The sequence below is a fragment of the Rhamphochromis sp. 'chilingali' genome, assembly GCF_963969265.1.
Source record: "Rhamphochromis sp. 'chilingali' genome assembly, chromosome: 8".
Classification (NCBI taxonomy): Eukaryota; Metazoa; Chordata; class Actinopteri; order Cichliformes; family Cichlidae; genus Rhamphochromis; species Rhamphochromis sp. 'chilingali'.
Genome location: NC_137935.1, coordinates 23,377,336 through 23,391,003, shown reverse-complemented (window position 1 = coordinate 23,391,003; position 13,668 = coordinate 23,377,336). Strand labels below are relative to the sequence as shown.

Sequence of the window (13,668 nt, the reverse complement as noted above, 5' to 3'; positions counted from 1 at the left end):
CTTTCTTTGTACCCATAAATGTCACCGACCTCCAGTTTATTTTTTTTAACGTCAAACTGAAAGATCTTGGTTGCTTTTCGATCTGTGAGAATCTTTTGCGTTGAGAGCCGTCTTGATTTCTTTGTAGCATAGATTCGACATGGTGCTGGAAACATTCCTGCATTTTGGTCCATACTGACACAGCGTCACACAGTTGCTGCAGATTTCTGAGCTGCATATCCACGATGTGAATTTACCCTATGCCACATCCTAAAGGAGCTCTATTGGACTGAGATCTGGTGACTGTGGAGGACATTTCACTAGTGACGTCACTGTCATGTTTGATATGATGTGAGCTTTGTGACATGGCGTGTTTCCCTGTTGGAAGCAGCCATCAGACAATGAGTACACTGTGGTCATAAAGGGATGGACATGGTCAACATCAATACTGTCTGGCTGTGACTTTTACACATTGCCCAGTTGGTACCAAAGGGTCCAAAAACCACCACTAGCAGTCTGAACTGCTGATACAAGGCAGGATGGATCCAGGCTTTCATGCTGTTTGAACGTCCCAGCAGAAATTGCAGACTCATCAGGCTGGGCAACATTTTTCTATTCCTTTACTGTCCAGTTTTGATAACACCGTGTAAACTTCGTGAACTTCATGCGCCGAGTTTCTGTCGTGTCACTGGCTGATTATTTGCATTAATAAGCAGCATATGTTCCACTGTGCATTTCCTTCTGAGACAAGGATGTACTAGACTGTGATGCATCTTACAGATGTCATGACAGCTCATTTCTGCTCCTTTTCAACACATCTGTGCATGCCCCTGAAGACACAGAGGAACATTGTTAGGCGACGGTGGAATGTGTAAACGGACACATGGTCTCCATCCTGGATAGCTTTCTGCTCAAGGTCTTATTCATATTTTCACTCTTAAACATGTTATTACACTTCACACAAACATTTCTGGACACTGGATTATATGCTTAAAATAAGTGTTATGATTATAGAACCAGAGGGATTTTTTGAAAGTGTTTAAGCTATTGTGCCACTACTGAATACAGCTGGGATTGCTTTCTTTTTCTTTTTTTTGAATTGCTTCCTTAGGTATAAACACAACACTGCATCACACAAGACAGGGGGGAAAAAAAGAAGAAAAAAAACATCTGGAAAAGTTTTGTGCTGTGGGATCAATCCACTGAGGGTCCCACTCACAAGTTAGAACTGCATGACATAAGCAAACTTACCCATAAACCCTCTGTATTCTCCAGGTCATTTTTCAAGATGTAACACATGTGGTCGGCCTCTGATGCAATCTCTGAAAATCCGTTAATTAGTCACTTTTCTTCCCCCTTTGTTTTTGTTTTTTTCTTGTAGTTTGAACAAAGTGTCACAGAACACAGGGCACAGTGTGACGTTTTTCCATCTTGGATACCACTTGTTGCCAAACAGACACACAGAAAATCTGCAAGCTGCCGTGTCGGACACCCACTTCTCTTTCCCCCTTTTCTCCTTTCTCAGCTCGGCTCCTTCGCTGTCACCTCCTTGGCAGGTTACCAGCGCACTGTGGCATATAAGCCTGACAAACCTTTGTGCGTGTCCCAATTTTTTCTTTTTTTTTTTTAAAAAGCTATTCAGGAGCACAAGCGTGCCCGTATGGGTCTGTGCATGCGTGTAAATAAAGTTTCTGAGTTGTGAAAGCGACACAAACCGCAGAGATCTAAGCTTTTCCTCGTGTCCTGCAGAGACACACCCTTTGCTGTGAGTCAGGCACATATTGCACACACTTTCTATGAAAAACTGGAGCAAAATGTTAAATGCGGCACAGACACTGACACAATATTTCCTCGCATGCGATTCAGTTTTGAATGTGTTTCATTTCCTCGGCCGGTACACAGAATAATTGTTCCCATTCTTACGTCACAAAGAATTAAAGCAGTCAAAGGATGTAAGAATAGTCACATTTTATATAAAGTTATATACAGCATAGTTACATACATACAAATATAAAGTCTCCTCCACTTAAACTGAAAAGATTAGATATGCTTTCAAATATCGCGCCTTTACAGATTGCAGACATCAATAAAACCCTAATGTGCAGTCTTGAGGCTGCACTGAATGCCACAGGAATGCCAAGGTAAGCACAGCGCTGCTCGATGTTTAAACATTAACACATACTGGCATCTTTTCATCACCAAGTATGTGATAACAAGTGATAATAATACTGGATATGAGCCAATCTGCTATGAAAACCATCCCGCTCAGATGGAGGACAATGTGACCGGGAGTAACAGCAACTCCAGGTCTGCACGGTCGAGGACGCTTACGTCCTGTTTTGTAGTGTAGCTGTGGAAAGGAACAGTTCAGCTCGGGCTCAATGGGCACAAAAAACAAGCAAACAAACAAGCAAACAAAAAAATCAAGTAATGAAATGGTCATTTTGTGGGTGTAACAAGGAAAAGAATTTTACCCTCAGCATGTGTAGCAAGACTTGACTTTGTTTCCCACGCACTTAAAGGAATCTGCTCCCTGGATTCTAGAGTTCAATGTTTTTTGGGGGAGTTGTTTTTGTGTGAAATACTTGCGTTAACCAGCAGCCACTGTTGGCGTAGCTTAACATTAAGACTGAATACAGGGTTATACGAAGACAGCCTGGTTCTGTACAAAAAAGTGAGAAAATCCAGCAAATGAACGGGTTGTATCTCTTGTAGGTGGACTGTGTTTCCATGGAATAAGCAAAGCAGGCAAGGACATGTTAAATAAACCTTACTTCAAGTGCTGCAATGATGGTGCTTGTGATTCTTAATCACCGGCTGACGATTAAATAGGTTTGAGCGCTGGAGATTGTTAGTGCTACGCAGGAAAAGTTGAACAATAATCCGTGGGATACTGACAGAATCTGTGAATGATCTAAGAATTTGTAGCATCTGATGTCATCAACAGCGGTAAGAAAAGCAGTTTTTCTTGGTATCAGTCTCATTTCGGTGGGAGTGCATGGAACCAGTTTTCGGATCAGGCACCGGTGGCTTGTCGGTGGAAAGCTGGTTCTTCCAACAGAGCTAGTCTGCTTTCTCTGCGTCCAGTCTTTGAGCAAAGATAAACTTCATTCTAAAAACATAAGAGTGGTATCAGTCTTCTAAAGAAAACCCTCCCCTAACCTTTTCTGTCAAGCGTCACATTCAATATCACATGAAAAATCTTAGTGGTCACCGGTCAACAAAAGTCCCTCAGTGCTGTCGTTCTCAGCAACACTTTGAAGGAATGATATTTTCCAAAGGTTTAAGTGCATTATTATAAAACAATACCGCAAATCTAATAAGTGCAATTAAATCGTAATGTGGTCCGCTTTGAAGTACACTCAAGGGATTTAATAACACACCACTCTACTTTTGGCCCAATTTGGGAAGAGTTTTTCTCTATTGTGGGGTTGCTTTTTTGATAATTCCCAACATTTTATTTTAGCAAAGAGTGTCACAATGCCTTTACCCAAAGTACCCCAGATGGCCACTCCTCTATCAAACACACCCAACCCTATGAAAAAGCCATCATAGGTTTGGAAAAAATCCCATCTGGGGCAACCTGACCATGATCGTCCCATTAGAATGACAGAGGCAGGGCGGACCGCCAGACAAGATGCCAATGAGCAATGAGCCCTGATCTCAACCACATGAAACCTGTGGAGTTCCTCTCCACAGATTCAGCAGCAACTCTGGGCTGCACTGACTGAAGAGTGGGCTGCCTTCCCACAGTGTTCCTGTCCATGAAGAGGTGTACTAGTGCCACAATCAGTGCAGATGGCACATTCATTATGGACTGTCTTTTTTCATACCTGCAGTTATGTCACTTCAGCAAAGTATGGTGCTTATATTTTTTGGCTTTTTTTGTTCATTTGGTCATTATTAAGTTAGGATATCCATTAAAAGCTAATGGGAAGCAATATGTGAGTGGACATTTGCATACCACTCAAACTACACCAGCAAATTTACAGAGAAATGCAGTGGTGTGGTGTAAAATCCCTTGAGCGTACATGAAGTACACTCCAGTACTTTAAGTAATGTATAAACATTGCTTAAGTTGTGACTTCATGACAGGTTCTCTACCAGTTTAGACAACACTGCATTTTAAAGAAAATGTGCTACATAAAAAGAGACTGCGTTTTAAAAAGATACAGCATGTATGATACTTCATGAAGGCTACCTCAGATCTTTAAAAGACGCTCCAAAATATCCCTGTGACTTAATAAGAGCAACACACACACACACACACACACACAAATAAAAGTGTTTTCATCTCTAAGCAAATGAAGGCACAGCTCTGGTATCAAGGCTCCAAGAAGCAGTCCATTCCCTCACAGCACAATGCCGTCTGTGTTACAGGTCAGCACCTCGTTATGCTGGACCTGCCCCATCTGCCGGTGGAACAGTCCCTGTTTCTGGGTCCTCCAGCAATGGTTGTTTCGTCCCAGTGTGATACTCTTAATGCTGGGCAGATGGGTCAGCATGTTAGCTGGCAAGGATGCTACGCCAGAACCGGTCAAATTCAGCTCCTGCAGAGAGTCTAGCCCACTAAACACTGTGGGGCTCAGGCTCTTGAGCTTCGGGTTGTTTGAGAGATCCAGAACTTGCAGGCTCTGGAGACCTTTGAAGCCCATTGGCCTGATGTGTTCGAGTTCGGGGAGGCCACTCAGAGATAAATAAACCAGATCTTTCAGCTGAGCAAAGGCTCCCTCTGTGATTTGTCTGATGGGGTTTCCATCCAGATTGAGATACCTCAGAAGAAGTCCCGCCAGGCTCGGCACGCTCGACAGCTGGTTTGACGACAGAGTTAAGCTCTGGATGTGTAAAACTCGGCCGTACAAAGCAGCAGAGACTGAAACAAGCTTGTTTTGAGACAGATCCACACTAACAGGTTCACTGTGAACCTTGGAAGCAAACACCTCCAAGTCAAACTCCCGGAAGCTGTTGTGGCTGAGGTCAACTTCAACCAGGGGGAGTCCAGAGAAACAGCTCGGCGAGAGGCTCTCCAAGCTGTTGTGGCTCAGATCCAAAGACTCCAGATAACGCAGCTTGGACAGTGCGCTGGGGCTTATCTGGAAGTATGAAGGAAGGAAACAAGTTAACAAAGATAAAAAGAAGGAATAAACACTGAGCAGTAAGCTGCAAGTAAATATTTTCATTTATTTTGTGAGACTGGTGGAGCCTGCACCATAATGGGACCAGAAAGGGCAAATACTTGAGCTGTTATCTCTGACGCTAGAAGAGGTGTTAGCTACAGAGCTGCATGTCCATTGTGCTCCATTAGCGGTCCAGTGAACTGTGAAAAAGGTTTTAACTGGCTTCGTCTATCTCTCTCAACACCCCGCTCTGTGTATCAGGCTCCATCAATTTTGTGTCCTTAAAAACTTGAGATAACACTCCAAACTAGCTGGCAGTAGGGAGCAGGTCTGAGCTGCGTATGTCTGAATCTAAGTGAGAATAAGCTGGTAGAATTTACAAAACACTGCAGATTCAGCCCAAGTTATAAATCTTTGTTTAAAAAACAGGCATAAAAAATTTGACTTTGACTAGGCCAAAAACCTTCATTTTGGGGTTTTTTTTAGCCATTTAGAGGCTGACTTGCTGGTGTGTTTCAGATTATTGCCCTGCTGCAAAACACAAGTGTGTTTGAACTTCAAGGCTTGAACTGATAGCCGGACATTCTCCTTCTTTGGAATCTTTGGCAAATCATGATTTAACAGGGGACAAATCCCTTGTTACACAAAGCCAGGTAGGTTTGGACAGCTTTTTTTCCCATAAGAAACATTCATTTAAAAACTTCATTTTGTATTTACCCTGGTTATATTTTACTAATATTAAAAATTTGTTTGATGATCTGAAAGAAAAAATAAGAAATCAGAAATGAGGAAAATACTTTTTTTACAGCACTGTACCAGAAGATTATTACACTAGCACTATAATCCTCCCAATTGGAGCGTTGGCGTGCTCGATGGGTTTAGGTTAAACTTTTAGGTCAAACTATTGTAACTCTTGAACTACTGGCTCAATAACAAAACTTCCAATGGCTCCTGAAAGCAGCAACTCTGTGCTTTTCAGTGATATAAGGGTCATTACGGTAATCCCAGGCAAGATGCCACATCAAAATCTGGGCAAATAACACAGAAAGCAACACAGCAAATGACAAAAACAAAACAATTTAAAAAAAAAAAAAAAAAACAGTAAAAAGAACCCAAATGCCTGAAAAACCACCAGTAAAAGTTTAGTCTTTAGTGGGTCAAGGACATATATAGGAGTTCTTTAAACTACTTACCTTTGTAATGTGGTTGCTGCTGAGGTCCAAACTGATGAGGGTGGTGTAGCCTGGACCAGCCAACATAGTGTCACTGAGTGGGCCCATTTCATTGGAGGACAGGTCCAAGTGAGCAGTGTCCAGCGGGATTGGTATGGGCATGGAGGCGCTGGGTCCCAGCCCTCGGCAGTCCACTTTGGTCAAGCTGAAGCTGTCGAAGAGACCAAAGCTTTCCACTTCACAATGGCAACCAGGATGGCAGTTCTTAACGCCGCTGGACTGGGCGTCCGCCAGCAGCGAGAGACCGAGCCACAGCAAGAGAGCCATTATTCTCTGGAGAGAGAACAAATTCACTATTTACATTAACAGCCCTCTTAACAACACTCCTGCCTGCCAGGTTAAAAACGGTTCCTGGGCACAGTTGCCATCTGGAGAAACTGCACCTCTCACTCACCATCAAATCCAACCTTGCATGAACTACCGAACAGAGTACCTGGATTTTAGAAATTTGAGGAGCTGTGAAGGCTTTTGTATAGCTCTGAGAAAAAGACTTCACGCTTTTATTTGTGCAACTTGAGTAGCCCCAATTTCCCCCTTCTCTGTCTCTCTCCCTCTCTCTTTTGGCTTCCCAATGGGTGTGACCTAATTTCTTTGATCAATGAGTTCATTTGCACTTTCTTAGTCAACTCACTAGAATGCATACGCATAGTTATAAAACTGAGTGTATCGTAAATCTTTGATCCATTTTGAAATTAGGGAGAAAAAAAAATAAGAGAGATGTGCCCACATCCTCTGAGCCTCGGTGTATTAAGAAGACACAGTCAGAAACAATTTCTCCTTCTGAAATGCTATTTCTATGTGACTGCACTGTAAAGCACAGCAAATACGGAAAGAAACTTTATAAATGAAATGACTGAAATTTAAAAATTGCTCCACAATTTTAGAAAGCTTTAAAAAGAGAATAAATTGCAGAATAAATATATAATCATCCAATAAAAATACTGCAAAACTGAACCAAGACCAAACCAGAGAATAGCCAGTCATACCTATTTTCAGCTCTTGTGTGCTCCCTCTGTGTGTATCGGAATGAATGGGAGCTTAACAGTGTCTAGTCACGCAGTTCAACTAAGGCAACAAGTACACTCACACACACACACACACACACACACACACACACACACACACACACACACACAGGTTAAGAGTTGTGTAATAGTTAGAAGTGAAAAGTCACGGTGAAGTTGTTGCATGCATTACACAGAAGAGTATGTGTTAAAAGATAAAACCTGCAGCTTTGCACCAGTATAGCTATGAGAAAATGACACCCTTGCCCTCCTGTTTTTAAATAAGTAAACTAGAATAACTGTCATGTTGTTACAAATTAAAAAAAAAAAAAAAAAAACTCTTAGAAGTTCCACTTTTTTATTGGACATTACCAAGAGCACAAAATTCAGTATGAATGCATTTAATTTTAAGGCTTTCCAATAAATGCAAAATGCATTTTCAGTAACACCTAGAAAGAGTTAAAATTTATTTCCCTTACATTATGTATGAGCGTGAGGAGCGTAGTTACACATATGCGTGCCGATTACAACGGGCTCAAAGTCTGCTCAGCCAAAGCCGCTCACCTCTGTGCAGTGTTTGGCTGTTTTGACCCCTGTACACACTGCTATTGGTTAATCTGTAAAAGCGATAGAAAGCCGTGACTGTGCGTTCCAAGTGCGGACTGTGCACGTCCCCCGAGCTGCACGTTTTGACCAGACATGAAGGGGCACGTTGGAACGCTGAGTTCTTTACAAGCAGCACAGTTCACATGCAACTTTATTTTTTTTAAACTAAAAGGCTCATTCACCCAATCACACACACTCACATAGATGCATCAGGAGCAACTTGGGAGTTCAGTATTTTGCCCAACAGTTCAACATGCAGATGCAAGTAGCCACAAATTTGTTCATCCAACTTTCCAATTGGTAGACAATTTACCTCCTAAGCCACAGCTGCTAATGAATTCATTCAAGAAAGATCTCTCTGAGTCTACATTTAAAATCTTATGTATGAAAACTGATTGTCATAAAGAATGGTTTAGGTCTACTGATTTCCCAGTTGAAGTGCATTAGCAACACTGTTTACTTTCACGACAAACAATTTTTATCATTGTTTTTTATCAATGGCTTTTTTTCCCCCAGATGAACACAAGAAAAAAAATGAAAAAACTTTGATGAAATGTACGACACTTTTGTCATCAAATAAAAACTAGATGAAAATATTTTGGAGATACAAAATCCAATCAGAATATCTTTTTTTTTTTTTTTTTTTTTTTTTTTTTTTTTAAAATGGGAAATGGTACAGCTGGCTCCACCCATGTGTGGGTGGAAGAGAAGCGCAGACATAAGGACAAAATTCACATTTAATATCAAGGAAAATAAGACTAGGACTAAAACCGAATCAAAATTCATTAACACTGGTTAGCAGACCATAGAGAGCTAGTTTCTATTAGTTTCAGACTTGGATTTAGTTTTTATTATTTATGATTGTGTGGAGGACATATGTCAGAGGCAAGATTTCAGCACAGGTATTACAAAAAAAAACAAAAAACAATGAAAGCAGTTGACTCTCAGTCTTGTAGACATCTAAAGTCTCAAAAAGCAAGTCCATGAATGTCTCATAAGGCAAGTTTTGATCAAATTTAAATTTCTTCCAAATTTTTGTAGTTCACAGAATCCTTTCAGTTTATTTCAATTTTTTTCAAAAGGTCTTTTATATTTATTTTAGTTACCTAAAATGTTTTTCACATCCAGTTTTAGTAAACTAAAATGACCTTGGTCTGTTGTCAGATGGAGGCAGTGACCAAAGTATGTGGTACAACCGGTCTGTGGGCTACTCGTGCTTGTGCTGTTGCTGGTTCACCAGCCAGGCGTGGAAAACAGTGAGGTTATAACACATAAAGTCCTCAAGTGAGTGTTAGAAGCAATGAAAGCACTGCTGCCACCGTCTGTACTTTTCATACTGTCCATCCATCCATTCGCTTCCGCTTATCCTTTTTTTCAGGGTCGCGGGGGGCGCTGGAGCCTATCCCAGCTGTATTTTTGATATTCAATGTTTTTTTTCCAATAAGCTCAATTATACAGGTTTTTTTTATGAGTTTACAGGAGCACATTGAACACCCCTAGATGTAGGCTCTACGTAGGCACACGGACACAGAACTTTTACTTCAGCCCAACCTGGAACTACAGAGAGGAATGCTATAGGCAGACTATGGCTACGTCCACACTAATGCGTTTTCGTTTGAAAATCGTTTTCTCATCGTTTTCTCTCCGTTTTGGCCTCCCGTCCACACTGAGACTGCGTTTTGAAAACGCTCTCGAAAACGAATACACTTGAAGACGGTGCTTCGCGTCGCAGTGTTGACAGCGAAAATGGAGACTTTCGAAAACGATGACGAATTTTAGTCATGTGATGCAGTCATGTGACCAATTCAACAAAGATAGCGGAGAACATTATACAGCAGTTGTTTTGTTTGCTCTCAATTTTGACAGCCCTATTAAAGATTGATATCAGTTTGTACATGCTTCAAATAATTTAATTCTCACTCTTTTGCAACTTTGTACTTTTGTGTTACTCGCAGCAACAACTCCACCTCATTGTTAGTCCATTTAAAAAAAACTTTTGCCACGACGTTTCAACGAGCCAGAAAGTAAATAAACGGCAGACAGAAATGAGGCAGGCCGAATCTTCTTGCGTTTCACGCATGCGCAATGCTGGAAAGTAAGCGTTTTTGGCTATTTCAATGTGGACGCACAACTCTGTGAAAATGACTGAAAACGCTAGTGTGGATGCGGAGCGTTTTCAGACGAAAACGTCATTTTCAAATCTATCCGGGCTAGTGTGGACGTGGCCTATATGTGGAAAACTGTAAAACCAAGTGCTCTTCAGCAGTTTGTCACTTCTGTGGTTATCCAGCCACTTTCATCAACCCTTCTCCCCCTCCTCCACTGTTCGCTCCCTCCGCATTAGTGCTGAACTTTCTGCGCCAGGTGTGCTTCCCAGCTTCTTGCCAATAAATCTCAGCTAACAGCAAACCACTGCAGGCAGCGCCTCCAGATCAGACACATTCTAACTGCTGCAATTATCCAACAGCAGCACGAGCTACAAAAGCCCCCCTGAGAGGGCAATTGGCAAAGGACTGTGAAATCAGCCTCCGACATGTTCTCGCTTTCAGAGGTCTTCTCACACCTCTTCATCCCGTGAAAGCCGCACATTAACCTCTGCTGGCCCCTGAGGATTTATCAGCCATTAGTTATATATGAACACATGCACAGTGATTATTTTTATGGGATCAATCTTATCTTTGCAAGAGTTTTGCAAAATATTATCACACTGTTGCTCAATTTGCTGTAGTGTGATCAGACTTATCAGATAAATGTGTCAAAAGTCAATCGAAAAGCATCGCTTTTATTTGCCTGCAAGCAAAATCCTTGTGCAAGTTCAAATAAAAGATTTTCTACTGTGTCTTCTTTATCTAAATGTAACCAAATTTGTAGAATACAAATATACTGCAGGCACATTTTAAAGCGTTACTTATCTAACTATCTCTCTATTTAGTCCTCCCATTTAAAATGTATTCATTTCCATCTGAGTCAGACCTCTTTGAGCCCCCAATGCGTTTAGCATCCTCCAGTGCTCTGATGTATTCGTTATGTCACTGAGACTTCTCTGTCCCAATTTAATCTTCAAGCTGAAGACTAAAAAGTGTGTAATTAGAAGATGGATGCTGCACTAATCCTTTTAAGCCAAATTAATGCATGACAATGAGGTGGAGACGAGAAGTTTGAATTAAACCAGCACTGCTTAAGTGTTTTAAAACAATTAGGTGCCAATGAAACGCCAGCAGTTCTGGCGAATAAATAAAATCTGAGGCAAAGAGACTAATCACATTCATCCCAATGCACTCTGAAAAGCTAGCAGGACAGTACTTCAGAATAAAAATAACTCGCTGGATGTTTATCTGGATGGCCTCTTTACACAGGTAATTGTAGTATGTGATCATTTTATACACATATATATTAGTAGAAATTACCAAAAAGTTTACAAGGCTGGTAGAATAATCATCAGCAGGTACAGCATGAAAATGCTGCTTACATAGCCATGCAGCAGTAATAGTAATCTAGTACTGTAGCCAAAACTAGCTGCCTGAGACATCAGTCAGTTAGTATCAGCCCATTCAACCAGGAAAGATTAACTCTGGGTAGTTTAGAAGTAGTGTCATTCTGCAATTTTCATAGGTTTACATCTCTTGACTAAGCAGGTACTAAACACTAAAATAGTCTTTATCTTGCCAGCTCCTTACAAGGTCGGTTTTATATTTGATAACACAAATATGGAGGAAAGAAAAAAAAAACACCAGATAACTCCTCCCCTGCATGTACTCCCCCCTGCATGTACTCCCCAGGTGGTATCCTCTCCTAGACCATCCTGACTATTTGGAGAAGGTAATTTAAGCTGCTACCCCTTTCCCCCCCAACAGGTCACCACATCACATGGTCTTTTTGTAGTGCTTTTACTGCTTTTAGCTGTCAGTGTGATTAGAAAAATGCTACAAAAAGTTGAATTCACTGCATCACATTACCTCTGCCTGATAAGATATAACACTTCTATACAGCCAGAAGATGGCAATAATGAATAAAGAAATTAAGAAAAAAAAATGGAAAAAAAAACCTAGGACAATAACGTCAGTATGGAATTTCACAAACCTAAAAGGCTACGTCTTTGATACCGCCTGTGGATTTGTTGCTGCTATACAAATAGTACAACCATGCAGGAGGACATGCAAAGGGTTGGTGTGCCAGAAGAGGATGCTAAGGACAGGGTGAGATGGAGGCAGATGAGCCATAACCAAAAGAAGAAGATGAAAACACAAAGAGGAAAAACAGGCAAAGCCAAACACAATTACAGCAAAGGAATTTTGAGAAAAAAAACTACTAATAATAACAAATAGGCGATCTAGCACAAACCTTACTGCTGGGTAGCGCTAGCATAAAAACCCCAAACTCTGCTACAACTGTGCACTGTTGGCCAAACAGTGCTGTTTCTTGAATTGCCCATCCTGAGCGAGAAAGGCCAAATTTCTCCAACGCTGTCCAGATTTAATCTTGTTTTGGCCTGAAGCTGAAATCTGTCAAACAGGCCAATATTTCCCCAGCACTAGCCCAATCATTTCCACCTTTCTAATGCAACTTCAATATACTGTTTGTTCATTTTTTGTGTATATATAGAAAAAAAATAAAAATAATAAAAATAAAGAATACTCACCGATTTAACAATGACAGTATTGTTGGAGGGGACATAATCAATATCGGCTCCAAAAAAAAATATTGGTCAAGCTCAAAGGAGGGGATTTGGACTGCATCAGTAAATGTGAAGAAAATGTGAGTGCAGAGCTTTTATTTGCTTCTATTTTCATCTATATATCCTCTTCTCTCTCATTTATGGCTTTGTGTCAGTGTCAGAGTTTCTCTTCCTCTTTTTCATCGTAAAAAGCCGACCAAACGCTCGCAAAAAGTGCCGCAGCTCTGTCAGCATTGCCACAACTTAAACCGTCGTGCCATGCCCTGCGAGAGGGGAGGCGGGTACCCACGCACTGCACGGACACCTCTGTCTGCAGATCAAATTTCCTGCAGCTGTACGTGGCAGAGCTGGGGGTGGGGTGGGTTGGGGGGGTCTTTTGCTTAAATACACTAGAATAACTTTTAAAAAAAAAAAACCTCACATGCTCATTTCCAAGAACAGTTTACATACTTTTATTGCCAACCCCGCCCCTCTCAGCTGTCACTGCAGCTCTGCGTGTCACCTCAGCGCGCATCGTTCACAGCAGACAAGCACCATAAAGTTTATTTCTCCCTCTGTGTCCGGACAGCATGAGCTAACGACACGCAAGAGCCCGGTCGGGTCAGTCGGGACACCAGGGGCGGTTTCTTAAACAGAGGCAAACGTGAAATCTGAGCTGGCCAGATGTCTCACCCTCCTCTGCTCAGGGCTCTCTGTCCGACAACATTTAACAGCTTGGAAGACAAAAAATAAGCAGACGAAGAAGGGAGAGAGTAAAAAAGAAGAGGGGGAAAACGCGACATTGTTACTTTTCTCATTACTCTGTGTTTCCAGGAACTTACTTTGGTGCCTTCCATCCAGGCAGTCCGCTTTTCGGCTGCTTTTTTTCACTTCACCGCTCCCATTTTCCAGCCCCCCGCCGCTCTCTCGTGTCCCGCTGGCTCGTCTGTCTGCTAGTCGTCATGAGCTCTGCAAAACCCCTCTGACAGTATGCTCTGCTCCGCCGCAGTAAACTATCAGGAGCTGGAAACACCGGGACACACTCGTCTGTTCCCATCCTCCTCCATTCCGCTTTA

General features: G+C 41.7%; 1 protein-coding gene across 4 annotated transcripts; it reads right to left on the bottom strand.

The window, feature by feature from the left end:
- Window positions 1-1,930: 1,930 nt before the first annotated feature.
- On the bottom strand, window positions 1,931-13,668 carry tsku (tsukushi small leucine rich proteoglycan homolog). Of its 4 annotated transcripts, none has more exons than XM_080889785.1 (4): window positions 13,435-13,668; window positions 7,315-7,393; window positions 6,290-6,601; window positions 1,931-5,072 (listed from the first exon to the last, which is right to left on the bottom strand). In XM_080889785.1, exons 3-4 carry the CDS (start codon window positions 6,593-6,595, stop codon window positions 4,332-4,334), a joined length of 1,047 nt encoding a protein of 348 aa, XP_080745911.1. In that variant the 5' UTR covers window positions 6,596-6,601; window positions 7,315-7,393; window positions 13,435-13,668; the 3' UTR covers window positions 1,931-4,331. The 4 variants fall into 4 exon arrangements, with proteins under 4 accessions (XP_080745911.1, XP_080745913.1, XP_080745910.1 ...); XM_080889787.1 differs by lacking the exon at window positions 13,435-13,668 and adding an exon at window positions 12,578-13,399; XM_080889784.1 differs by lacking the exon at window positions 7,315-7,393.